The 26,733-nt window shown below is 45.0% G+C and overlaps 1 protein-coding gene and 1 long non-coding RNA gene across 4 annotated transcripts in view; one reads left to right on the forward strand and one right to left on the reverse strand.

Moving 5' to 3' along the window:
- Window positions 1–860: 860 nt before the first annotated feature.
- LOC132332203 (high mobility group protein HMGI-C-like) lies at window positions 861–17,374 on the reverse strand. Of its 3 annotated transcripts, none has more exons than XM_059856262.1 (6): window positions 16,956–17,374; window positions 9,652–9,755; window positions 8,982–9,098; window positions 8,505–8,552; window positions 6,638–6,725; window positions 861–3,664 (listed from the first exon to the last, which is right to left on the reverse strand). In XM_059856262.1, exons 2-6 carry the CDS (start codon window positions 9,739–9,741, stop codon window positions 3,579–3,581), a joined length of 429 nt encoding a protein of 142 aa, XP_059712245.1. In that variant the 5' UTR covers window positions 9,742–9,755; window positions 16,956–17,374; the 3' UTR covers window positions 861–3,578. The 3 variants fall into 3 exon arrangements, with proteins under 3 accessions (XP_059712245.1, XP_059712244.1, XP_059712243.1); XM_059856261.1 differs by having other exon boundaries at window positions 9,652–9,854; window positions 16,956–17,371; XM_059856260.1 differs by having other exon boundaries at window positions 9,652–9,862; window positions 16,956–17,369.
- The window catches only part of LOC132332204 (uncharacterized), a 44,427-nt gene continuing 21,353 nt past the window's right edge, over window positions 3,660–26,733 (forward strand). The window contains exons 1-2 of the long non-coding RNA XR_009487833.1: window positions 3,660–6,565; window positions 8,750–8,813. This is a non-coding gene — a long non-coding RNA (uncharacterized LOC132332204). The remainder of the gene's footprint in view (window positions 6,566–8,749; window positions 8,814–26,733) is intronic.

Raw genomic sequence — 26,733 nt, forward strand, 5'->3', positions numbered from 1 at the left:
TCTAGTGTGATTGTCTTTTTCCCCTGTCATTTGCAACTCCCCACAGGAAGTGCTGGAGTGTTAGCCCAGTATCTGCTGGTAATTTCTGTGCAGTGAATTCCCCTGCTCTTTCAAAAACTGAACTAAATGTGAAAAACTTGGAAGGAGAAGCTCTGTGGGGGTCAAAGTTTAGTGTTCAACATCTCAGAAACTCAGATCCCTTCAGAAAGGCTAGCTGGAAAAGTCAGGAGGGTAGGAGCTTCCAGCTGCCATTCCTGGGCATCCAGAGTACAAAAAGAAATCCTAACTTACCCTTAAGATGAATTCCTGTAAAAACCAGGAGTTCATCAGCTCACCTGCAGCTCTGCCCACACTGAGGGGAACAGAACATGATGACATTGTTGATATATTTCAGATTTGCTCCTGCCTCATCTGGCCCACAGCCCCAAAACTTGGGACTAGTTAGGAAAGCTGTCAGATGAACTCAAGAGGCAGTGCACAGGCAGAGAATTAATTGTATTTAAAGCTAAATAGCTGCATAGCCCACAGAACAATGTGGGGGAGAAACAGACTTGACTGTGGAGACTTCTGGGTGTACATGTGAAGCAGAACTGGCTTGTGTTCCAATCAAGCCTCCAAGACACACAAAAGGATGGAATTAGGCCCCCACATTTGGGCTTAGGAGGCTGTCTGATTTTCTCCATGTGTGATTTCTCATGCTTATTATTTATTGTTTTCACATCAATCTGGGCTGCTCCTGAACAACCAAAATTTTGTTTATCATCCCCAGAAATCCAGGTCAAGAGACACTCACCTTATCCAGCCATGTGTGTGCTGAGGGTGCTGCACAAGGAGGAGGCAAAGCAGGAGCCTGAGGGGGATTTGTTTAAGACCTTTATTTAACAAACTTCAAGGCTAATTTGCAAGTTGCCAACACTCTATGCCTTCACCAAAACCATTTATATGGGAAACTTCCAAACTTTGCTAGACAATAAACCTCACTCACCTCCTGTGGTTTAACCAACTGTAATGACCTCTTAATTTTGGCCAAGTCAGACCAAAACTGCCTGAGCTTCAAAACACTTGACATGCACTTGCTTAGAGGTAGGTTTGTCTACACAGAAAAGGTAATTAACTAATTGGAAAATAAAAAAGTTTACAATTTCAAAAAAGTCAATCCAAGTGATCCAGTGTGAAATCCCAGCTCCCTGAAGATGTGTGGAATTCTGCCCACCTTTCATAGGCATTGACTTCCATTCTAACTCTCTGTGTAAACATGGAAGTTGAAGTTATGAATTGGTTTCAACTACACACAGAAGAGCTCCTAGAAGAGTGGAATTCTGTTTGTTCTCCTCCAGCACTTGCATCTTTATGGAAACAAGTTCTTTTCTGGGGTTTTTCAGCAGACTGGTAAGAGGTAGCAAAGACTAGATTTTAATATTTTTTTTGAAATTTTAAGAAGTACTTTGCATGCACTTCCCAGAGGAATACTGCTGACCTAAAGCAGAGGGATTTACTATCTAGCCAAGGCAGTGTGCACCCCTATTCCATGCCACCAGCTGAGAAAGGACTGACTGATGTCACAGGAAAAGCTTGAGTCTCTTACAGATGTAATCCCTAATCCATTTAGAAGCTGAAGTTACAGTCTCACACTGCAACAGCTACTGCTCTCAGGTAGCAGGGGTTAATGAAACAGGCAGTACAGCCTTGCAAACAGAATACTGAACCTGCCAAATCAACTGAAAATCAGGCACAGAAGTTGGTAAAACATATTGGTCTGCTACTGGAATAGCCTTTGAATGCAGATATGAACTGCAGCTGAACTTGTGAGTGCACTGAAGAGCAGCAGAATTCAGGGGAGCACCAGCTGCACCTTCTCATGTCCCCATCAACAGTACAGATTCACTTGTGTCATGTCCCACCCAGAGTTATCCCCACAGCAGGAGCTGGGGGGTCAAACTCCTTGTATCTGGCAGCACAGCTCATCCTACAGCACAGGATTTAGGTCAGTCCCTGTGATCTAATCCATTTAGTCCTAGATTTCTCTGCTATTTGGTAGTGGAGGCACAAAGATTATCTGTGATGCAGTTCTGTGCTGTGACCACCAAGCTCCATCCACAAGAGAGTACCCTTAGGGCAAACCAGATACCACACAGAATTAGGACTAGGACTATCATCACTACTAAGCAGAATTAATGGGATCAGCACTCATCAGTACTAAACTAGATGGACTGGACAAAATGACCCAAAAGGAAAAAAAAAAACACTTTCCCCCTATTATCTCTCCAATCAGCCCTTCTTAATTCTGCATACATTTTCTGGTGTTAAATAAATACTTGCCAAGGGAACAGAACTCTGATGAAAAGATAATAAATGAGTTCAATATATACAGCCATTTCATGGGCTTCTGCTATGCACCACCATAAATTTAAAGCCAATTATGCTCTGTTTAAATATTAACACTGTAAAGCTAGCCAATTTTACATCCTGCCAGAGATAATTGAAATACCCACTTTGTCCCTTTAATAGGCAGGCAGAACATCCAGGAGATGGAAAATACCACCGGGATTTCACTATTTGCAACTGGATATTGGAAATACCCTCAATTCCTCAGAATTTAACAGCCCTGACACCAAAAGCACAAATCTGCAAACAGTGTGAAACTGAGAGCAGCCAGCAACAATCTCAAACCAACTGGCTACTGCTGTCTCCCAAAACTGAACTATCAGCAGCTTTTCTTTGCATAGTTGTGACACTAGAGGACCCCACACACACATTTTAGGGACTGAATTTAAACTAATTTAAATTGAATCCCGAGGCTCTGCAAGGAAGCAACTTTTTAACTGGCTCTTTACAGACACCTATTTGAAGAGATGAAATCCAGTGGCTGTGACTAAGCTGGTAAGCACTGTGCACTTGGGAGCTGCTATCAAACTTGAGGGGAGAGCCACCAGGCCAGAAGTAGTTATAGGAGAAGGGCCTGAGCTGATCACATTAAGATAAAAATTTCAGAATCAATCCCTAAGATATCAGGGTGCAAACTTTCCTCTAAAGCATGCAAGTTACTGGCCACTGGAACAGCAGTGCAGGGCAAGCTGGAAATGCCATGAAGGTTTTTCATTCTGGAATAGTCAAGAAAGGACTCAAAGGCTGTCTTTCAGATCCAGTCCCTATGGGCAACACAGCAAAACTCAACTCCTGGCACTGCTCCATCAGTCTGCCAGAGGTGATATGGCAGACAGGCTCAGCCATTAGCTGTGTAAATAGATTTCCTTTCCTGTATCTGCATTGCTGAGTCAACTTCTGTTGAAGTACTGCTCTCTGTGGCAGGGCAAGGCACCAGGTTATCCAAGTATTTTAAAGAGAAATTATTACACTCCCAGAAGATATGCTACAAACTCTAAAAGGCATCTCTCCAACAAGGCAATTTGCCATTTCTTCCCCTAAATCCTTGTTTGGATGTTTGGGGTAAGCAAGTCCACAGGCAACAGGAGAGAGCTTGGCTAAAATTATCACAAATGAAGAATCTGAAATACAACATTAAAAGTCCTGTTTGCTTTCCACTCCTCTGGCTTCAGCAAGACACAAACAGGTGGACACTACTGAGCTGCAGCAGGGATGTTACTCAGACATCTCCTAAGACCAGTGGTTTTGCCAGACCTGGAGCCGTCTTTTCCAGCGATGTCTAAAGGAAAGATGACAGGAGACAGAGGGTTAGAGCTTTGGGTCCAGGAGCCCTGCTGCCCAGTACCCCTTAGAGAGTACCCCTTACAAGGCTGAGAGGTGACAAGGATCCACTCCCCAACAACCAAAGGTCTTCACAACAACATTCCCATTGCACTTGTACCAGCTCCAGGCTAAATGCAGCTCCTGACACAAATGGCTTCCCTGGCAGCAGAACTCAGCAGGAGGCTACTGAGGGCCCAGAAGTGACAGTCTGTGTCAAATTGTCTGGTTTCTGCTCTGCAAACACTCATCAACCACCTCTGCTGACAGCAATTATGTATTTCCTTGAATCCTCATGAGACACCAAGTACCCAAGTGCCCTACCCAATATTAAACACCAGGGAAGATGTGCAGAATATCTGGAAATGGTGTGAATGGGGAATGTTTCTGGCTACACAGGCTTGCTGTGATCTGTGCCTCACCCCTGGCTTTCAGGAGAGCTGAGGTGACCACTGGGGCGGCAGAGGAAACAAAGTAGACATAGTTTGTATGAAAAAGAACGCAGGGATAGCAAAATATACAAAAAGGAGCAAGATCCCAAGGCTGCTTCTGGGCTTTGAATTGGCTCTTGGAAATTCTACCATAAAGCAGCCTCTTTCTCCCTCACACCTATAGTCCATTAGCCAAGAACAGTTATTCAGATAAACCACATCTGCCACTGTGGTTTAGGAGCCTATGAAATCAGATTCATCAATCATTCAGTAATGGTACTCACAGAAAAAAACCCAAATGCTTCTTGATCGAGAAAATCAGAAATGTTAATGCTGGAGTTGTGATTGGCAGCATCTACAGGTAGCAACACAACTGAGCCTGATCCATGAACAAACTTCTGCCTAGTCTTGGATAACCTGGAGTCCCCCATAACCCATGCTTTGGGAAAAGCAGAGCTAGATCCCCACGCAGAGGCCACAGGAATAAAAACCAGCTGGCTTTAAAGCAGCTCTCTGCCCCACTGGAAGCTTGCAAATCTTGCATATTTCTAACGCAACTCTTGCTGCATATCTTGATTTTCTCCATAACAGACTGAGACACAGAGTCAGTGTTTATTTCAGCAATTCATCTGAGTGCTGCAGACACGAAGCCCAGGGCTGATCTCTTTCCCACCTGGAGTTGTGTAGTGTACAACCTGCAGGATGGGCAAGCACTTGTACCCTCCCATCCCCTCCCTAGTGCAGCACCTCAAAAATCCTCACCTGGAAGGGGGGAAAAAACCACCAAAGCCCTCAGTGGCCAAAGCTCTGGCTGTGTCTATAGCAGATCATTATGAGATGACAGACTCCTGCTAACAAGTCTCAGAGCAGCAGGCCTCCTGCAGCGTAGCACAAAATCTTGCAGGCATATAATAGCCCAGTTAAACCAGACCCACAGAATGGGTTAATCCAGAAGCTACCTGTCTGCAAGCTGCTGCTACAGCTGCACTGTGCTTGCACACAAGCCCCAGGATCCACAGTTTCTAGTAAGCCAGAACAGCATGCTTCTTCTTTCCAGTCAGAAGTTTTAAGCCAGGATTACCACTCCATCTCAAGCTCCTGAGCAAATAACAACTTAAGACCTTTTCCAGAGGATTGCCTGGTTTCATACTGTACATGCTTATCCCCAGTGATTTCCTGGCTGTTTTCTGTCCTCCCAGAAGTGCAGACGTTCCCCAAGAGCAGAAGTCCCCTCTCGGTGCCCGGCCCGGGGCACAGCGGCTGGGCTGCGCTATCGTGCTCTGCACGGCCCTCTCCCAGCAACCGCAGCATCCGCTGATCCTGCCCCAGCAGGGAACGGATTCTCCTGCCACTGCCGCGGGCCCCACTCAGACGGAAAGGAAGAAGAAAGGCCCCGCACTGGCTGTGGTTTGGGGCGATGTTTAACTGTCCCAAAGGCGGCCGGGCCGGGCCGGAGGTGAGCTCATTGCCCGTGAGCCTGCGGCTCCGCTGATGTCAGCGCTCAGCTCCGTGGCAGGAAGTGATACGGGAGCAGGAGCCCCAGAGGAAACTGAATTGAGCAACTGAGGTTAACTCCTCTGGCATTTAATAATGTGGCATTTCCAGGGACTTTCTAAGAACCCGGGCTGGGCTGCACACCAAAGGCAGGAGGGAGCTGCTCTGCTGCCACATGGCAAACCAGGCAACATCTGCCTGCCCTGGGCTTCTGGCCCCTTCCATCCCCAGGGAAAACATTTCATAAAGAGCTTCCTACAAGACTCCCTGAAGGTAGGACATAGATGCACTCATGTTTCCCTGGAATCTACCTCAGAAACAGTCCTGAATGGTATAGAGTCAGATTTTGTATTTTTGCAGGGTTCAGGTGAGGTTGGGGCTCTGGGTGGTGCATCTATACATTCCTACAACAGCAGTAACAGTTATCTGGCATCTCATCTCAGAGAACCTTGGATAAATTGGAGCCTTCCACAGAAACTGGCCAATGCCATCATTGTCTGTGCTGCTGAAGCACCTCTGCCAGTGCCAGCCACTGCCAGAGAGCTCTGCCTTACAGTACAAGCCAGGAAGGAGAGAGGAAGACCATCCAGGAAGCATTCTGGAGTTAATCCAGAGTACTAACATGTCCCAAATACCAAGGGATCTTCTATTCATAAAATTTCTCAAGTAAAGCAAGACATTAACAACAGACTGTTTTCACTTTTTACACACCAGCCAGACAATTTCATCGAGCTGTACCTGTAGCAGTGATCAGAACCTCAAATACTGGACTTCTTGGAAAGACAGACAGATTTTCTTTCCCTTTCTTTTTTTCTACCTCCACTTCTGGTGAATTAGTCACAACTGAATTAGATGGAAGGAATGTGCCTGGAAGCCTTCCAAATGCTCCTCTGTTTATAGGATTTACCAGGAAGACTACAGCCAGTGCTTTGTGGGTAAGTGCATGCTTTGCCAGAGCGTGGCTCTACTGTTTAGTCTCCTGTAATTATGATTATCTAATTTCAAACCTTGTGTGGCTGGTGCCGAGTTCAAATTCAAGTCACTGCTTTCCAGAGGATTTTCTTCCTGAGGCTCTCCTTGGACCACTGCTTGAGGCTACAAAGAAAAAACACCAAAAATAAACAAGCTCCCCCCATGCAAAATTAGGTATCAAAAGACAAAATTGCAAATATGCAAAGTAGGTGGATTATTATTTAAACAAGACTGTGCAGCCCTGACAGCACATCCATTTGCCACCAACTCCTACATCCAACCATAGGCAAGAATACACACCAGGGCATGCAGTGTCCACACACATTCACAAGTCTCTGAACACTTTTCAGAATCCATAGCAAACAACCCCAATATCAGCCTTGTGATACACAGCCCAACGCTTTGAAAAAATCTGCCCATTATGCAGCTGTGGAGATCTTTTTCATCAAGAATATTTTCAATATTTCAGGTTCTGTCCCTGTCTTGACCAGCTAAACATTTTGTCTATTGACAGTTAAAACCAAAATGATTGTTCTTTTTTTTCTGCTTTGGTTTTGCCCCCCAAAAATTCTTCAGCTGTTTAATTCTGAACTGAAACATCAGAATTCTTCATTAACCAAAGTTAAAATTACATATTTTAAAATGTTAAAAACTCCTGCTTGTCTTTGAGATTTGTCAGTCCACAAATGATGCCAGCAGAAGTCACTGGGTAAGGTTTTATTCTGTAAGAGACAGCCACTTCTGACTCTGATGATTTTCCACAGAGCTTGAGGATCCCAGTTTGCACAGCTGGTTGCTTTAAGCACTGGTAACACAGGCTTCCCCAATCAGCATATTTAAATGACATAAGATAAATGGGCTTGGGGAAAGCAATGGGCTTTGAGCAAGTGCAGTGTGCTGAACTAGACTGTTACCTTCTCACTTGGACTGCAGAGAAGGAGCATTTGGATTTATGCAACAGTTCCCTTGTCCAGGACCTTCTGCATAGGGTCAGCAAACAGCTTCCCACTATCCAGGAAATATCTGCATGCAAGGTCACTGTCACATTAGAAAAAACTTCTGATCTCTCCCATATCCTGGCACTTCCTTGCTGGTGAACATTTCCCTCCAAGCCTTCTGCATGGCCCTCACAGGCTGCTCTGTCCCCCTGGTTCTGCTGAACCAGAAGTGTTCCTTTCCCTCCTGAGCACTCCTGTGCCACCTCAGCTGCACAACAAACCTATGGATTCCTGCAGCAAGTGCACAGCTTGGGTTTGCATCTAGCAATTTTTCTGATGCACACTAAATAATGGTTTGTGGCTGTTGGGGGGGGGTTTTAATCACTCCTAATGATAGCTAACATACCATTAGTAGTTCACAGGACTGAATATCCTTATTGATTAAAAGCTTTTGTCTTGTTATTACACCTGAAATGTTTTCTTCTTAGCTACTGATTCTTACTAATCCTTTGTTTGTTGCATAAAAGAGTCTCCTGCTGACAGGACTCAAAGTTTCTCCATTCATCAAATTTCTCTTTTAACTTAATTTCAAGGTTCTTTTAAGACAAACTGACATGCTAAGCAATTGCTTCAGTCTTTCAAGTCTCCTGGGAAGACAACCCCTCTCTGTAAGGAAAGGATGGAATCTCTGGTCTCACATTCCAAGCCTGAGAAAGTGCTATACTGTGGAAGTCTGGTATGTCTTGAATTAAGTAGAGCATCTCCCCTGGGCTCTCAGAATTCTTCAGTAGCTGAATCTTGGAGGCCCATCAGGAAGGCAGTCAGAGCTTCCCTAATTATTTCCAGGCTACCAAAGCTGAAAGAATGTTGTGGCAGACACTGAGTCTGAAAAGGGCAAACACAACTGAAAGTTCCCCAGGATCTGTGACTGGAGAAGAGGGAAAGGACTGAACACCATACTCACCCACTTGCGGGGCCTCCCTCTTGGCCTCTTCCCAGCAGAAGGTTCTGCCTTTATTGAAAACAAAGGGGAAATATTGTCAGCTCTCAGATTTGCTGGGCATAGTGACTAAACCAATGAATGTAGCCAAGGTGACCTTTGTATAAAAGGTCTTGTCTCAAAAGTAGCAAAAAAAGCAAAAGCTGGGAATAGAAGACAGTTGAGGAGGAAGCACCTGCCTGACTGCACTGGTTGTGATTATTTGGCAGTGGTGGAGGAGAAACACTGGGAGGAAACTGCTGAACAGACAGTGGCAACACAGAAGGCTGGGAGGTGAGTAAGGACTAAAACCACAATAACTGATTTGTCCAACGGTAGCAATTAAAGCTGAGCTGAATTAGGGGCAACTTGCACTATTTTTAAGCTAAGAGAAACATCCCTGCTGGTCTCTCTGGCAGTGCTTCTCTCCTCTGTAAATGAGTATAAGCCATTTCCTCTCACCGTTCCCCCAGTTAGAACAGTCACTTTCTTGCTTCCTTTTGGCCTTCCTCGTGGTTTTTTCACTGGCTGTCGTTCCACAGCATCCTGTGGGATAACAGCTATGTTTCCACCAGCCTCCTGGGACAGAAGGAGAAAACTATTTAAGCAGGATGATCCCTGAAACAATTTACAATCTCTCATTCTGGTTGGTCTTGGACTGCCTTACCCCACTAAGAGCACCCAGACCCCTATATAGCTGGCTGTCTCTGCTTTTCCAGCTGGGAAGTGCATTAGAAGATGATCAGCAACATTTCTGACTCTTTTTGTCTTTTGGGCTGGAAAAATGAGTAAGTTCCAAGAACTGTGGCCAAGGGGCCTTGCCCGTTCTATCCAATTACTGGTGCAGAAACAGAGGGTGATGACACGTGCAAGTCTCCAGGCTAGAACAGAGACCTGGCCAGCCCCTCTCACACATGTCCTGGCTGAACTGTCACTGCCTGTCACATCACCTCTGAGGCCAGGAGCTGAGATTTCCCAGAGTGCAGATCCTGCTGCTGTCCTGGGTAGCCCCAGCATTTACCCCAGAACACCTCTCCTTCCCTTGTCCTTGTGAGCAAGCAGATTCCCAGGGCTGCCTGCAGATCCCATCAGGCTACTGCCATGGCATCCTCTTGGGATAATGTTCTCTCACCTGTGGCTGCTTCTTTGGTCTTCCCCTCTTTCTCTTCACACCCTGGGTCAGTGTGGATGAGATGGGATTCTCTGCCCCCTTGTTGCTCATGTTGGCACTTTCCACTGTTAGCAGATTATAATCCAACAGGTTATTTTTCCTGGACTGGGAAAGAAAACTTGCCTCCTCTTTTTTGCTTTATCCTGTTATGGATTCTCTTCTACCTGCAAGGCTGACATGAGAAAGAATCAGGCATGGCAGCTTGCTATGGTTTTCATCAACTGCAAGAGTTCAGGACCCAGCAGACATTTGGGAGCATAACTGGTTCTAGAATATCTATAGAGCACATTCTTTTACCTGGCCTATTCCTCAGTTTTCTGAGGCTTTTGTGCAAAGGAACTGAATTGCTCCAGGCATGGACGATGCTGTACCTGCATCTACCTTTCCCTGTTTAATCTGAATCAAAAAAGACAATGTTTGCAGCTCTCTAAACTCCACTCTTTGGAGGCTTCCTCCAAAAAGGAAGGAGGTGAGAGATAAAGTGGTGGAAGTGAGTCATAAATGCACCAGTCAAGGGCAAAGCTTTATTTGGAGCTCTTATACTGTCAAATACCAAAGCTAATCCTGAGACCAAAATCTACAGCTAACAGACCCTTACATGAGGACACTGGGGAGAGCAAGTCCTGGGGTAGAAATTCTAAGAAGTCTGGCTCTGGGGCTGCCCCTCAAGAGTTTGCTCTTAGTCACTGATTGAACAGGCACTGTCTGGAGAGACAGCCTGACCCCATTCAGCCCTTGGTCCTATATGAGGCTCATTGTTTTCTACAGGACAACACAAGCCCCTAGACCTGGGTTTTGGTAGGTTGTAGAGCACCAACTTGTCTGCTGGAAGTTTGACTCAGCAGGCTTGTCAGCCTTCTCTCTGGCCCCAAGCTCTGCTTAGTGCCTGCTGTGGCTGAAATGAGCCCTGATCCAAATTGTTTGCTCTAAGAAATAACCAAGATCATGAGATGTTGAGAGTACATAGGAAACCAGTGACCTTCCCTGCTTCTGCTTGAGGTTTCTCCTCTGACATATCTGCCAGAGAAGGTAGAGGTCTGACTGCAAGCCTGGACACCTTCACATCCCAAAGCAGGAAGAGGAAGGGAGACCTTGACCAGAACCACAACAGAAACCTGAATCCCAGGCACATTAGGAGAGGTGGGGGTCACTGAAGTTTTGCTTGTGTGTGGAGTCAAAACCTAGCCAAGGATCCGAGTCCACTTACAGCATCTCAAGACCTTGGCCTTCCTTTTCTTCTTGCACACAAGGGAGGGCTCAAGAAGATGGGAGGAGATGAGGAGGCTGAGCTCAGATGGACAGAGGCCAGCAGTGCTGGCTGAATCCTCTTTTGTCAGTAGTTCTTATCACAAAATACACAGCTGAGAATAGTGCAGTTAGGAAAGCAGCACCATTTATTGCTTAGGAAAGCAGGAGTATCTAGATGAATCGTGCATTTCTACATTCTCTGCTAAACCACCACCAGACAATTTTTGGTTCTTTTTGCAACTCTTCACTTTACCTGTTTTACTACTTCTTTTCCACCTCCTAAATGAAAGAAAACTACAGCAAGCATAAAGAGCTCTTTGCCCCATTGGCCTTGAGCACTGCTGAGTCCCCAGGTCCCCCCAGCAGGCTCTACCTGAGGCAATAAAGGCAGCACTAAGTGAGGGCACCACTGCACCACATAGAAGAGTGTGACTTTTTTGTTCAAAATAATGCTGGAGGGCAGCAGCTGGGCTCAGTTCCAGCTCATGCATGAGCAGTCCTACAAGAGAACTCCCTGGATGGCCCTTTGTGCACACTGTTGGGCCCCAGCTCACAGGTGCTGCTGCACACTCAGCTTTTCTATCAAACCCTCTGATCAGAGGGTGATGAAAAGACTACAGCTCAGGTCTCTGAGTTCAGGCTGCATCTGGAGGAGAGGCAGTTAGGGGGAAAAAAAAATTTCTTTCTACTTGCAAGCCGTGCACAGTTGCCACCAAGTCCCTGAGAGACAAGCACGAAACACTTGCAGTGAACAGCTGTGCTTTTACAGACACAGTTTTCTAGTCTGATCAGATGTTCAAGTTCCAAAGAAGAGAGGACCTTAACTGAGGATGACAACAAATATTCTCCCCTTTGGCCAGGTACAGTTCCCTGAGCCTGCATTTTCTGGACAGAACTGGGGCTCAAACGGGCTGGTGCCAGCATCTGGAGTTGGCTGAGGCAGGAGGGGGTCACTGAGGCTCGGGACTGCCCTAGGAGGAGAGAAGCCTTAGTGCCTCTTCCCAAAGGCAGGTCTGTGCCAGGCCCAGCTCATGACACACACATCTGCTCCTGGATGAGCCCAGTGTGCTGCAAAGGTGGCTTGAGGCCTCTAGAGCCTGAGCCTTCCCTCAGCTGCCAGTTGAAAGGGAACAGAGATGGCCATAGGAATGGACAAGTGTGAAAGTTCTGTCCAGGCCAGATCCCCTGAGCAGAGATTACAGCTGCTTATCTGGAGGAGGCTGATAGGAGGGTGAAGGTCATAATTTTCCTTCTATTTTTGAGTCTCAGCTTGCATTTCCTCCTTGGTCACCACAAGCAGGACATGCAGAAGCTGACAGTGTCACTGACAGATGCAGCAAGGCAACTTCCAACCTTCACTCCATATCCTAACACAATGTGCACAGTCATGACAGACACTGAAGCCATTGCTCTTACTGACACAACCTCTCTCAAGAGCTCACTGTAACTGACACCTGCATGGAATCCAAATTTTGCAAGTCATTATTCAAGCAACCACAGTGCACAGAATTAATTTTTCCCCAGATGCAAAGAAAGCTAGTTCTTGCACAATGATTTTCTGCTAAACCTTCCTGAATTAATACACTCTACAATGCCTTTAACATATCTGGCCAGCTTTCTACAGGCAGGACTGCAGAAGACAAATGCCAGAGACAGCCAGGTGATAGCAGTTGTTTGTACATCTCTCTTCCACCTTCCCATCACCCACCAAAGGCAAATCCTTCTCGAAGCCTGGTGTGAAAAGAAAAACACACAAGCAAAACTATACAAGCATCAGCCCTTAGGGCTTTTGTCAGCGTTACATGACTCAAGCAAGACACAGACAAAGGAAAAGCACCCACTGCAATTTTACTTCCAATTTCTCAACAACTTTCCATGTATACATATAAACCCCCACACCAATTCTGAGTCACACTGTACACCAAAAGCCAGGTACACCTTCCAGGGTCACTGCATTGCCTGCTGGGATTGGAGCCAGCAGGGCTGAAGCCCAGGCCTACATCGTGTCCACAAGGGCACAAGATCTGAAAAACCTATCCAAATGTTTATGGGCCTTAGATCACCTTTATGTCAGCCATATACACAAACTTTGCATATGGCACGGGGATGTGAATGTATGATTTTGGCAGTACTGAGACCTCTGTGTTGAAGAGACATCACCTAAAAGAAAGCCTCATGTCCCAAATGCATTCCCAGGCACCTGGCAGAGGGCAGGGAATCCTCACAGTTGTAGTGCTTTACAAGATTTAAGTCCTAAGTTGTACAAAGTCAGTTTTTCTCACATCACAAATTCTCAGGAAAGAAAAGCTCCTCCTGGGGGCAATGCAGCTGTAGCCTAACACAGAGTATTGAACAGTATTCTTGAGGGATTTTTCCCTTTCCATAGACTACAGAGGAAGCCTTGGGGATGAGGCTGCTGACTTGGGCAGGTAAAATAAATGGCAGAACCCCTCGCTGGTTGTTTCCTCAGTGAGGTTACATTTTGGGCTATGTCCTTGGGACAGACACAGTATGACACAGGGATGCTTGAGACATTGCACTGAACCTCCCAAACCACGTGGGTGATTCACTACCAGAAACGCTGCTCTGGCTGCAGTACTCATTACAAAATAAAAGCTTGCAAAGCCTTTTACAAAGCATAATTAGAGTGTGATTATAAGAGACCCTGCATTATAGCCTTAACTCCATCGCTGTGTCTATAATAAAATGAAAAGTTATCTCCCAAGCACAACTCCCACTCAGCAGGACAGCACCACTGTGCTGCTGCCATGTATGACAACAAACCCAGGGGAGCTTCACTGGCTCCTTCAACATGGTCACTCTTTATTCCGTCTGGTAAAAGACGGAGGGAAAAATCTGGCCCAAGTCCTGCATAAAGCAGAGGAGGATAAAAGACTTTGCTAGTCAAGACATCTAAAGAAGAGCCAGGCAGGGAGAAAACTCTCATTCCAATAACTGCAGCAATAACAATCTGCACTCGTATTACAGGAAATTACTTTCACCTTCCGAGAAATCAAACGCTCACATCTTTTCAGATCTCGCAGTAGATCAAGATATACCACAGCTCATTGCGGCTCCCCATGGACAGTTCTACCAGAAAAGCAGGATAGCCATGCACTGGAACAGCTCCCTTGGGAAAGTACAGTGGCAGTAACACTCTGGCAAATGTGCCTTTTCTGCCAGACTTTTCTGTAAAAAGAGGAACTTAGGAGCTACTAAATCAAGTTTGTGGCAACAGAAGGTAACTGCCACCGTCCCGTAAATCATTTCTCCAAATCATAACTAACGTCTCTAGGTGATTTCCTGGACTATTTTGAGTGGCTAAGTCTAAAGCTTCTTTGATCTCATGCTTAAAAGTCTTCTAGTTCCTTGCTGGTTAGTTTGGCTTTTTTTTTAATGTGCAATTTATTGTCACCTGTTCTTGCATCACCAAGTCCTTCAGCAGCAACATTTCTCTCTCCTCCATTTTTAAACTCTACCAGATTACACATCTCCCTCATCTTGCCTGGTTCAGTAAAACAGCACGTTTGTTTCTTGGATGCGATTCTATCTTTTGATCATGTTGGTTGTCATTTGCACCCTTTCCAATCTGATCTCAACACTTTGACTATATGATAAAGATACTTACTCTCAAAACTATTTGCAGTGAGGACAGCCTAACTTAACTTCACATGAATCTGAGAAGCATGGGCTGAGCAACACTTCAGTGGGGAAGATTCAGTTCTTGTGCAACCTTAATAGCATTGGCTTCCAAAATGATTCAATCAGCAAGCTATTCCACCACCTCCAGCACATCCTGACTGATAAAATACCCAGGTCAGAAGACAGAAACTATTTAAATTTACAAAGGACAAAAAATATAGAAACCATAGAAACATTAGCTCTAGAGACTTGCTCAAGGTCTGAATGAGAGTTGCTGTAGCTCAAAAGAGCTACATTTCACACTTTGTTATAGACTCCTCTGCACCATCCTAATCAAAGTGCCCTTGTGTGTCTCAGTTCTCCATCCACAATCTGGTGTGTGATCCCTGACTGCTGAGCTGCCCTGCAGATGGGGCTGAGGGCAAAGAGCCTGAGCGAGGCCAAAGGCCATCCTGCCTGGGCCTGCTCTGACACAGCCAGCAAAGGAGGCAAGGCTGGGACAGGAGCTTATGGAATAATGGCCTATCTACAATAAAACCAGGTCTAGGAGATTTTTTTTTTAAACATTAGAGACACGCACAGCTACATGGGAAAAGGACTGATGATTACTGAGTTTTAAGCAATGATGTGAACATGAACAGGCTCTGTTTCCTGTTTCCTAGCATCAGCACAACATCAAGGCACTGCAAGAGCTCTCTTGAATGAGCCTTGCTTGATGCACTTTCTGCCAGCTTCTCTTTGTCCAGATAGCTAAGCCAGTTATTGCTCTGAGAGGCACCATGTTCACCTTAATCCATACCCCAACTAGTCATAGAAATAATGCCATAGTTCTGCAGCAGTAAGCCTAAAGTATTCACAGCTCTTCCTCAGAAAAGGGAGGCTTTGCACTTGCCTGTGCAATAAGTCAAGCCACACATACAGTCCTGGCTGTGCTGAAGTTCTGTTCAGTCCACATGCACAGGACTTTCCCTGAAGGTTACCACAGAATTCCACAGTGAAGGGTCCAACCTCAATCCTACCTCAGCATCATCAGCTTCTATCAAAGCTCCAGGTTTCCTATGGTCAGAACAGGCAAACCAAGGAGGCAGTTAACTATCCCTGAGAGCCATGGAAAAGCACTGTGGGCATACCAAGAGCAGAAAGGAAGAGAGATCTGGAATCTCTTTCTCACTCTGAACTGGCAAGTCATGTAATCTTTCTACGCTTCACATTTTCTCTCGTTAAGATTATGGAATAGCACTGAAGTATTAATACTTCCCTCAACCTGGGGTGGAGGGATTGAGGATTGAGTAATCCCTTTTTTGCAGAGTGACACTAAGAACCCCCAGCAGCACAGAACAGAGCAAGGCATCATTAGAGGAATGCATGAGCAGCCTCCCCCATGTCGAGCTCAGAGGCACAAAGGAGAGGCGGTGGCAACTGAAGAAATACAGCTCAGGATTAGCCACATCCTGCTGAGCAGCAGAACACACCCTCACCACCCTCTTTCCCCAGGAAGCTGAAGGCTCGTGGGACCAGTTTGGCCCAAAGCTGTCAGGTGGAGTTCCCTGCCCTGGGAATCCGGCACAGAGCATTTGAGTGGGAGCTGGGCTCCCCAGAGGCACACAGCACTTCCCACCACTCCCAAACAACAGCAGGCAGGGGACACGGCTCAGCTCACTGTCTCTATCCTAGGAAACCTTGTACCAGACTCAGGATCTCAAGTCTTGAGGCCTAGGGTCTGAAACACCTGCCATTCATACTTGGGACACTTCCAGCACTTCTCCCAAAATGACCAAGCCAGATCAGGGAGACTCCTGTGTAGACTGTAGACTCCCTAGCACTACACATTACAAGCCTGGTAGAACTCTCCCTCAAGGAAGTTGTCCAAAGACCAAATGCTAGCCAAAGAACTCTTTCTTATCTTAAAGTCTCTATCCAGACACTTTCATCAAAAAAGCAAGCACCCCAAGCACTGCAGAGTTAAATCAGTGAAGAAAAACCCAACAGTATATACAGGAAAATAACAGGAAAAGCAGAAATCTGTGTCTACTAAGAATTTAAAAATCACAGTTATTTGATTTGAGATAGCATCGAGCCTTTTTCCTCTACAGAATACCTTGCACAGCTCAACCACTGACATCTGCAATACACTGTCCACTTCTGCAAAGCCAGGAAATGGCCCTCTGCACTTCCTGCCAAGGACTGGCATTGAGGCACCTGGCACAGGGACACGCGAGGCAGCAAGTTCCATACCTCACACTGCCTGAAAGTAGGTTTTCCCAATCACCAACCTGCAATTCACTAATCCCCACACCTTAATAAACCCCAGCGTCTTGCAGATGGGCTCTACATACACATTTCAGATGACGAGGTAAGAAAGGAACAAGACTTACCTGTTGAGAAGTTGGGCAGCACCGCTTGACTGAGCCCCAGCAGAGCTAGCAGTGAAGGCAGGAGAGAAAGAGAGGTATCCAGCAGCTGGGAGCCCCCTGCAGTGGTGAGAGGCAGCTAACCCAGGTCTCTGCACACACTCATCTCAGGAGCCTCACACGGAGCCCAGCGCCGTGGGTTGCGCTCCCAGGCTGCGATATGGAACAGCGAGCGCTGCCGGAGATCTCCGGAGATGGCAGCCCTGAGCAGTGACTGCAAGTGAAACCCAGCTCACCTCGACACGCCTGGAATCACACACTGAACACAACCACCAGCACCAAGAAAAATCCCCAACCAGACCACTTAGACCAGCCAGCTTCTACGTATTGGCGTGATAACTGAAAATAAGGCCAGTTTCCAAAAGTGAAATGAATGATCTGAATAAAGGGGACAGATCACTCATGTACTTCCCTCTTTGCAAATGCTAGAGAGAACCATGCTGACCCTGTTTTATGAAAGAAACAAAACCACACCAAAACAAAAACCCCAAATGGGCAGCCCCAGGAAGGCTTGTGATGATAAAGTGGTTATTAATCTGAGTGCAAAATGTGCTCAGGGCATTTACTTTAAGCCACAAATAAAAATGGGAAGCTGAGCTCAGTTAAGCATAAACATATTTAGAAAGGAGATGTTGCATAGCTCTAAGTATTAGTTCTCTGAACAGCCATTAGATCTCACTAAAGTCCCCAAAAGTATTTTGCCAAGGAAAACGCAGACTTTTCATGACTGCCTTGACATATTCAAGACACCTATATTGGGGTTTTTTGGCACACCACCATTAGCAAAACTATAGACTTAAAATACCTCAATCTGTACCTGCACAAAACCCACTGCAGTATCTTAGAGACAAAACCTGAGGCTTTTCTTTATGTCAAGTAGTAAATTGCTTACAGTGACAGTACCACTGAATAAACCAAAGACAATTTTTTTTCCTCAGAGTCATCCATACAAAAGGTTTGCATCTCTTGAGCTCCTCAGTAACTTCTCTAAATCTAAATATGGCACCTAAATAATTTACTGCAGTCTGGAACAATACTGATCTTGACCTTATAAACAGGGAATGATCTTCTGGTTAAAGCTGTTCACAGGGGCTCTGGAAACGTGTCCAGTCCCTGGGGCTGCCATGTGCTTTCCCTGTGACCTCAGGAATGGCACCTTTGCTCATACTCTGTTTTCCATGTGTAAAGGGGATAACAAACCAGGTAACATCTGGCTTATTCAGACAATATTTCCTTTGGGAAGAGATTCATTTCCTACCATGTAATTTAATGTCTTAGGCCAAGTGGCTCAAGATTTTGTTTGAAGCCCCAAACCACTAATAAAGCAAAATCAACACGAAATGCTAAGAGAGCCCTTTGATCACACCTGCAACAATGTCTAATCCAAAAATCATTAAATAGTGTATGAAATCAAGTACCTGAAAATTATTATCTGTTAATTTAAATGTATAAATCTATAATATTTATCAAATATCCTCCTGCATATGCACTACTGTTCCATATGAAAATATGCAAACTTCTTTCATTTTTAAATGACTTTTAAAAAGCTGTTTTTAAATATCACTAGAGAAAAAGCTGCAAGCATGCTGTATGAACATAGTGTAATCATAATGACTGAGTCAGAACTTGAACTGTTACCCTTGGTACAAAATGAAGAAATCTGCATTTCACACAAATACCTCCCAGCAAGTCAGTATTAAACTTGATTCTACAACACTAAACCAGAGATGGTTGACAGTCCCTAAGTGCTAAAGAACATTATTAATATTCTAGAAGTTAAACTCCCTGTTAGGAAATGTCAGATACAAAATTGAAACATGGAGTCCTATTTAATCTTTATTGGGCACATACTGGAAAATAGTGTCTTTAATTTAATATCCACACTTCATAATTTCTTAAGTATTTAAGGTTAAGAGAAATTATTTGATCATTCTGTATGTAAATGACTGACACTTCATCATTTTTCTTGGACTGAGCCCAAAAATCTCACACATGACAAAACCATCAGTCCCAGAAAATGTGTTTCCGAAGACAATCACAGAATCATTAAGATTTGAAAATATCCCCAAGATCATGAAATCCAACATTTGAACAAATGCCTCCATGTTAACTGAACCATGGCACCAAGTGCCACATCCTGTTGTTTCTTGAACACCTCTAGGGATGGTGACTCCACCACCTCCCTGGGCAGCCCCTTCCAATGCCTTACAACCCTTACTGTGAAGAAATTCTTGCTGGTGCCCAACCTCAATCTCCCTGGCACAGCTTGAGGCCATTTCCTCCTATCATACCACTGGTTATCTGGGAGAAGTCTTGAGCCATTTCCTCTTATCCTGCCACTGGTTATCTACCACCTCCTTTCAGGGAGTTGCAAAGAATGAGGTCTCATGGGATGGAAAATGTATCATACCCTTGGACAGGCATTCCAGTGGCTAATCCTTCTAAGCAGGGTGCCTAATTTACATTTTGCTTTCTGCTTTCAGACTGCAGGTGCTGGTTCCTATCACACTTTCCTCAGAAAAGCACCCAGCTTCCCCTGCTCAGTTATCAAGTCCACTCAAACAATTTTTCTTCAAAATTAAGCAGAGATTCTTAAGTCTCACGCTCTAAAGCCTTAAAAAAACCCCCAAACCCAAACACTGTTGTACCCCCCTCCTCATCTCCAAATATCAGGTACCAAAGCAGTGTGCCCAATTCAGGAGCAGCCTTGAGCCCTGTTAAACCTGTGGTTTAACAGCCACAGATCACAGGAGTCCTTTGAGAATGTGAAATTATTTTATTCATTTCACAAGCTGTCCCTTCCATCCAGTAAACACTGCTGTTGCTTTTCATTCTTTGGCCAGTTCTTCACTGCTCTGTGCAACCCTGTTCCTGTCCCAGAGCACCCTGGAGAAGAGCAGTTCTCCTGCCATGGAGATGAGCAGCTCCTGGCCAAGAGCTGAAGCCTGGTCTCAACTGCACCATCTGATGAAATGTCCCTTTTGGAGGTCCCATGAAGGAGGAACAAGCATGACCTACACCAGTCAGCAGAAAAGCAGCAGCAGCCAAATCTAGAGTACAAGGATTCCTTAGGTGTCATGGGGTCAAATTAGCACAATTTGAGTGACCTGCCAAGACATTCATGTTCCCAGAGAGTTTCATGTATTTGCAGTAAGACTTGATATGCAGAAGGGCTAGGTTATGCCTGCAAGAAACTCACTGGTTTCCTTTAGGAAGCATCCAGATTTTACCACAATGCAGTGCAAGTCTCTGCCTGTATTCCTATTCCTTATCTTCAGTCTTCCAGAAACCACAGCGGTCACTGTGGCCCAGTGTGAGATATGTAGGCTAACACCAGCTGGAGATTCATTTGTGCATAATCCCTTTCTGTTAGAGACAGGTGTGTATTAAAAGCTTCATTCACTGCTATCCTGGTCTTGTCAGAACCTCTCATGTGAACAAACCTGTATCTCCTAAGTGTAGGGAAAGATGGATTCATAGTAATTGTTCTGTATGTGCTTATTATTCAGACTGTATTAATGAATATTTTAACTGGAGATTAGGCTGAGGTGTGATTTCCACAAGATAAGAAATAGATTTGCCATGCTCTATTTTATCATTGTAATGGAAGTGTGCCCCACAATACTATAATTCTTAATTCTTGCATTCAAACTCTCTGGATGACACAGGGTTACAAAATCTCACTTTAAGAAAGTTGTGGACTTGCTGGAAGGCCTCCAAAAAAATCAGAGGCTTAGAAAACATGGCCTGTGAAGAAAGATTGAGATAGGAGAGCACCAAGGACATGATAATAACTTTCCAATACAAGAGTAATGCAGCATCTAGGAAAGTAATAAAGTGGGTAGGATAAAGAGTTAGTTTAAATGCAAAAGTTAAGTTGAACACTGAGGAAAGTCTAATGACTTAACAGTCAGGACAGCAAAGCACTGGAGTAAAGTTGTGGAGCCTCTTCCCATGGAGAAACTTCAAATGGGTCACACAAACACTAGGATTGGCACAGATGGTAATAAAAATTCCCTGAGAAATGAAGCGTGTCTGGCAACTCCTCTTTTCTGTGACATGAAGTTTCTAATTAAGTTGTGGTTAAGTATGTTTATGCAGAATTATCTATGAAAGGGCCAGAACAGGCGACCCCTGGGGACCAGAATGAATTTTTACTTGTCCTCCATGGCTGCAAAATCTCCCAAACTGGTTAGGTATTCCTTGAAGCTTTAGAACCCAACTGGTTCTACAGCTAGAAAGCTTGTGATTCCTATTGGGAAAGCAAAAGAATATTTCACCATTTCAGACCCCAAATTCTGTCAATTAATTACCAGAGGTGACAGAATTTGATTCTTGCAATTGGAAAAGTAAATCTTGCCAAAGTAATGCCATAAGCACTGTCAGCTGGTAAAAAGGGTGACCTTTTTCTACCTTTATAGCAACAGACAGTTACTGTTCCTGACAATGTGCAGACAAGGAAGGTGGGACAACTGAGAATGTGAAGTGAAGAGGGAACAGCTTTGCTGCAGGCAAGAAAGGTGCAGCTAGAATTAGAAAGAGCTCACACTTTGGTCGATAAAGCCATGTGGAGACATTGTGAAAGATGGCCTGGGGATGGCCTTGAAGGACCTTTGTAACACAAAATGAACCTTCCACCAGCAGATAGCTGGGTATGAAGGAGGACTAGATGGGAAACTATAAGACTGGGGATTGGTGTACATATGGAAGAAGATATGTATTTCTGAGAGAGACAGCTCAGGCCCATGACTATCCCTTGGGTTGCTCTCCAAGTGAGGGGAAGAGCAGCACACACATAAAGGGTGTGTGTATCTGAAGGTGCATTGTAGTGCTCCCTTCCCTGATCTAACAACATGGATCCCATGTGAAGCTTCAAGACACCAGCAGCTGAATCATCCTTACAACCCTGAAAGGGACAGTGAAAATGGGAAGGTCACACACACTTCTAAATTCTACCAAATTTCTTATGATCAGGCTGAAGAGCTCATGAAGCCTGGCTGCTTTGGAATGATGTCTGCAAAGAGCCACTGAGCATATGGATGGCTCAGCTGCAGAGCCAGTGCCTGGTTTATAGCACAGGGAAAGCCTGCAGGCTATGCCCCTGGCAAGGTGGCAGCTGCTTACTGTTCTCTTTTCCACTCAATCTTACAACAAACAACTTCAGAAGAAAGCCTTCCCTTCCCTGGAGCAGAACCCAAAGCAAATTATCCACAGACTTTATATATAAGCTAAAACCCAGTGAAAAGCAAGAATTAAGGTGTGAGACCTATTAGTAAAGCCAAATGACCTAGTTATGAGGATGCCAGGACAAGCAACTAAGACAACTTTAGTCTCAGTATAAGCACTGTGGGTGCAGAATGCACACTCTAATAGAGGTATGACCCCAGTACAGCCCTGGCATTGCTGGCACAGGTACAAGAAAGCACAGCTCCAAGTACCTGAGTCTGTGTTGTAGACAACTGAGACAATTTGTAACATATTGTTAGGACAAAATTTCACAATATGGCATATTATCTGCACATATCCTGTTCTTACCTCTTTAGTTCCCTGTCCCTTGAGGAAAGGCATGACATTAACACACAACTGAAAAGAATACCTTTTGCTTTACCTTTGTCAAAAAGCTATTGGGGAGAAAATATATAACCAAAATGTAAGAGTCTGGAGTGTTGCTCCTGGTCCTTTACCAGGCACAACCCAAACCCTGGGAAGAAATCAGGCATCCTTCCACCACCTTCAAAGAGATGCTCTTTCAACCCCCACCCCGCGCCAAGGGCGCCGTGCTCCGTGCCACCACACAGCGGCACTCTGCCCACACATTTCCCAGAGGGAAGCCTGCAGGTTTTTTCCCCATTACCAAGATACCCACGAGCTCATTGCTGGGCAGGCAGGGCTTTCAGAAACCACCAGTCACTGAAACACACAACGTGGAACCCGCAGAGATGGTCAAGCACCTGCTTTGACAGCACAAGCATTAGCTGATTACAAGCTGTTAGAAACCAAACACTAGGAAAATCTAATTTTAAAACTGCTGGGAAATCTATTTTTAGGATCTCTTTTCCTTTCACCTTCTTTGCTGCACACTTCAATTGCACTTCAACATTCTGGCAATACCATTTTGAGATCTCAGGTACTTCCACAGCACTTCTCTCTTCTACAACTCCAGCAGCACCACTTTAAACTCTGGCAGACCATTTACCCTCCATAACTTCCTTAGAGGAAAAGCCCCAAGGACTCCCAAGCATATACATATCCACCAAAACACCTCTCTGCTAGACACACATGGATTGATTAAAGGTGACAATAATAGTGTGCTGATAGGACTGTGCCAGAGAAACAGGACTGAGTAAGGGGGAGTGACAGAAAAGCAGAAATGAGTTGGAAAAGAGCTGTTTACACAGGCTTTCCTGATAAGGGCTGATTTTTCTCCTTTAGTCCAGGGGTAAATACAAGACTTAATCTTTATTACCTAAACATGACACACACCTTGCACAGAGACAAGGTGCAGAGCTCATGTCTGTAATGATGCCCATAAAAGAGAAGAAGCCTACATGATAGGAAAAAGTCCTGCTCAGCCCTCCCAAGTGACCTTTGGATGGGGCCATGTGCTAATGCAGGTGGGAGCTGGCCTGCTAGTTATAAAACACTGTCCACTCCAAAACTCTCCCCAGGTTCTTTAAGCCACAGATTGATGGGGATTTGCAGACAGCAAATTCAGTATTTTCAGTATCCACTAGGACTATGCAGGTGCTCTGAAGTCTACATTGAGCCCTGCCCCTTCTAACTCCCTGTGCTCATCTTCCCCCTCACCCAGCTCTTATGGAAAGCCCTGTGCTGTGGGGATGGAGATGACACAGAGCAGTCTGTAAGCAATGGTGCAAACATGGCAATCAAGCATGCAACACCTTCAAAGCAAAAGGAAGAAAGGTCTCCAAAAGGGTCTTATCAATTTCCAGCTATTTCTAGCCAGTCTCCACCTTTGCAGCTGCCAGTTGTGATGAGCCAGGCTGGCTGCCAGTTACCCAAGCAGAAGAATCCCAAATGCCTACAGAGATCAAAAAGATTATCATGCATGTATGGCATAAATACCAGTGAGTGATTCATCTGGGCGAGGAAACTCCCTCCACAGCCAAACATCTATTTGGAGGCTGGGCCAGCATAATGAATGCATAAATTATCACACAAGATATTACCTAGGGGGACTTTGTCTTCCCTTTACAGCAAAGAAATTCAGATAGGAAAGCAGTATTCCTCAGGAGAGATGATTCTGCTAAGACACGAGAAAAACCACCCTACAACAGAGGTAAGAACATTCATGATGGTTCCAAAGAAAGCCAAGGCTTTCTTTGGAAACCCCTTGTTCTTGTGCAGAGGAAGGCCGTCAACAGCTCTTCCACCTTTGCTATACTTCTCAGACATGTCTCCTCCAAGCTGAGGACAATTTCTCATTCAATCCTATACAGAAGCTGTTACTGGAATTTCCCCATGCCAAGTATACTCCTTGAGTATGAAGAAAGAACCACAAGTTGTATTGAAGGTGAAAGCACACCAGGCTTTTTTTAACTAAAACAAACAAGCCAACCAAAACAAGACTAAAACCAAACACCACCTCTCTCTCCAGAACCATGCAACAGTGTTTTCCTGGTTTAGTCTTTTTTATTTCTCTTAGCTTCTAGTATTTGAATTATCTTTCTCTTTAGCTCGACATGATGCTTTCACAAGGTTTTATGACATAACCCCAAGATCTTTGCCAACTCCAAGCTCATGATTTTAGATGCACAACAATCCCCATTTCTCTGCATACCTCATTTCACATTTATTTAGTTGAAATTTCATCCACCATTTCACTGGACAGCCATTCAGTCTTGGGATTTTTCAACAATACTTCACTGTTAACCATCATCTTTGCTGCCTTGAAAATTTTTATTTTAACAGACTAGTCTGAAGACTCACTCTCCCTGTTTGCAGGTCATTCCTGTAAAGGTTCAACATTAGAAATCCCAGCACTGAACTGTGAAGCTCTCTGGCAGCAGTCTCCCACCTTTTTTCCAACCTCTTTGCCAATTATTTGTACATCTCAGGACCTTCTCTTCTTTGCAGGGTCTGCACATGTTTCCAGTAAGGCATTCTGAACTTTGTCAAAAGTCTTGCAGAAATCTAGCACCAGCTCTCTCTCTCTTATCAACATTCTTTTCCAGGAACTCTTCTTTGCAAGACAAGCACCCTGCCTTCATATAAACCACACTGACTTCTCCCAAACTGATTGTGTTTATCTCATTGTCAAACATATTTTTGTCTATTACAGCTTTTACTAGTTTATGTACTACAGATGCCAGGCTTCCAAGCTCCTGGTTTCCTGGATTCTTCCAAACCTTTTTTTAAAGATTAATGTTATATTTACCCACTCTCTGTACTTCAGGTGCCAAGAAATTTTTAAAAGCAATGTTACACACTGCCTTTGGCAATGCAGCTATTTCATACTTGAGTTCCTCAGACCTCAGGTGAAGCCTTCCAGTCCTGGCAATCTGTTAGCATTCACGGCTGCTCAAATGTTGGATTCTGGATCCAAATCAGAAACCTGTTTTGCCAGCATTTTATGTTCTGTGACAAAGTGGGGGAGCAAGAAGGTGCTATCAACACCCTCAGCAAGCAGCCAGGGGGAGCTCAGAATGAAAGGAGGCCTAGTGAGAGCTGGGTGTAAAGCCCCACACACACCCTCCTACACAAAACCCTCGCACATGCCCTGTGCAGGAGGGTGGGACTCACTACACATGTGAGAGGTGCAGTGATCACTGCACTCAAGACCCAACAGTGGAACTACATGGCACCTACCCAGTACTGATCCACAACAGGCCTCATGCTCCCCCATCACAGAGCAGCAGCAGTCACAAAAGGGGTGTGTTTCCAAGTAAGTTAATTGTCCAGCCTTTTGGCCAAAGGAAGCATGTTACTAAGTGGGTGGTTATCTCAGAACAGACACATTATCACTCACCTCAACCCTTGCAGCCTGACTCACATCACATCACACTGCAGGGCCCTGGTGTGGTCTTTAGCAGTCACCACACCAAGCTGATAAAACACATGGAAAAAGGTAACATGTTCAATGAAAGAGAAGGGAGAAGTTAAAGGTTGCATTTATTAAGTCTTCACGTTAAGGGCTGAAAGAGGAGGTGCCACTCCACTGAAAAAATGCAGATGAGAAGATGTGCACACTTCAGCTTGTGTACCGAGACAGTTGGGGCAGAAGCTGTGATCAAGACAAAGCTTTACTTGTCTCCCCCACCCCTCCATCACCCGCAGATACAGCCATGATCAAGACAGACAGCACCACAGTCCAGTGGTACAAACACAGCCAGTTACCTTCAAGCAGGCATTTCATAAATGGGATAGAATAAGGTTAAAAAAATAAAAAGTCTCACTGTACTGCACTCCTCTGCCATGAATGGCACCCTCAGCCTTGCTGACCTCCCAGAAGCACACAGCTGCTTGGGGTCCAAGCCCTTACTTCACATCCCAAGACTTTCAGGGTGAGTATCCTGGGCTGCACAGAACAAGCAGGGGCAAGGCACAGACCAAGAGCAAGGCACCTGCAGCAGGATGCACAATAGGTTTTAACTCACACCTCAAAACAGATGTTGTTTGGTTATACCCAGGAGTGTTGCAAATTTGGGTGCCAAAAGATGGCTGCAGTTAGAATATCTACTTGTATGTCAGCTTGACTGAAAACCCAGTAAAACCTCCAGGT

The sequence above is a fragment of the Haemorhous mexicanus genome, chromosome 11, assembly GCF_027477595.1.
Source record: "Haemorhous mexicanus isolate bHaeMex1 chromosome 11, bHaeMex1.pri, whole genome shotgun sequence".
In the NCBI taxonomy this organism is placed as follows: Eukaryota; Metazoa; Chordata; class Aves; order Passeriformes; family Fringillidae; genus Haemorhous; species Haemorhous mexicanus.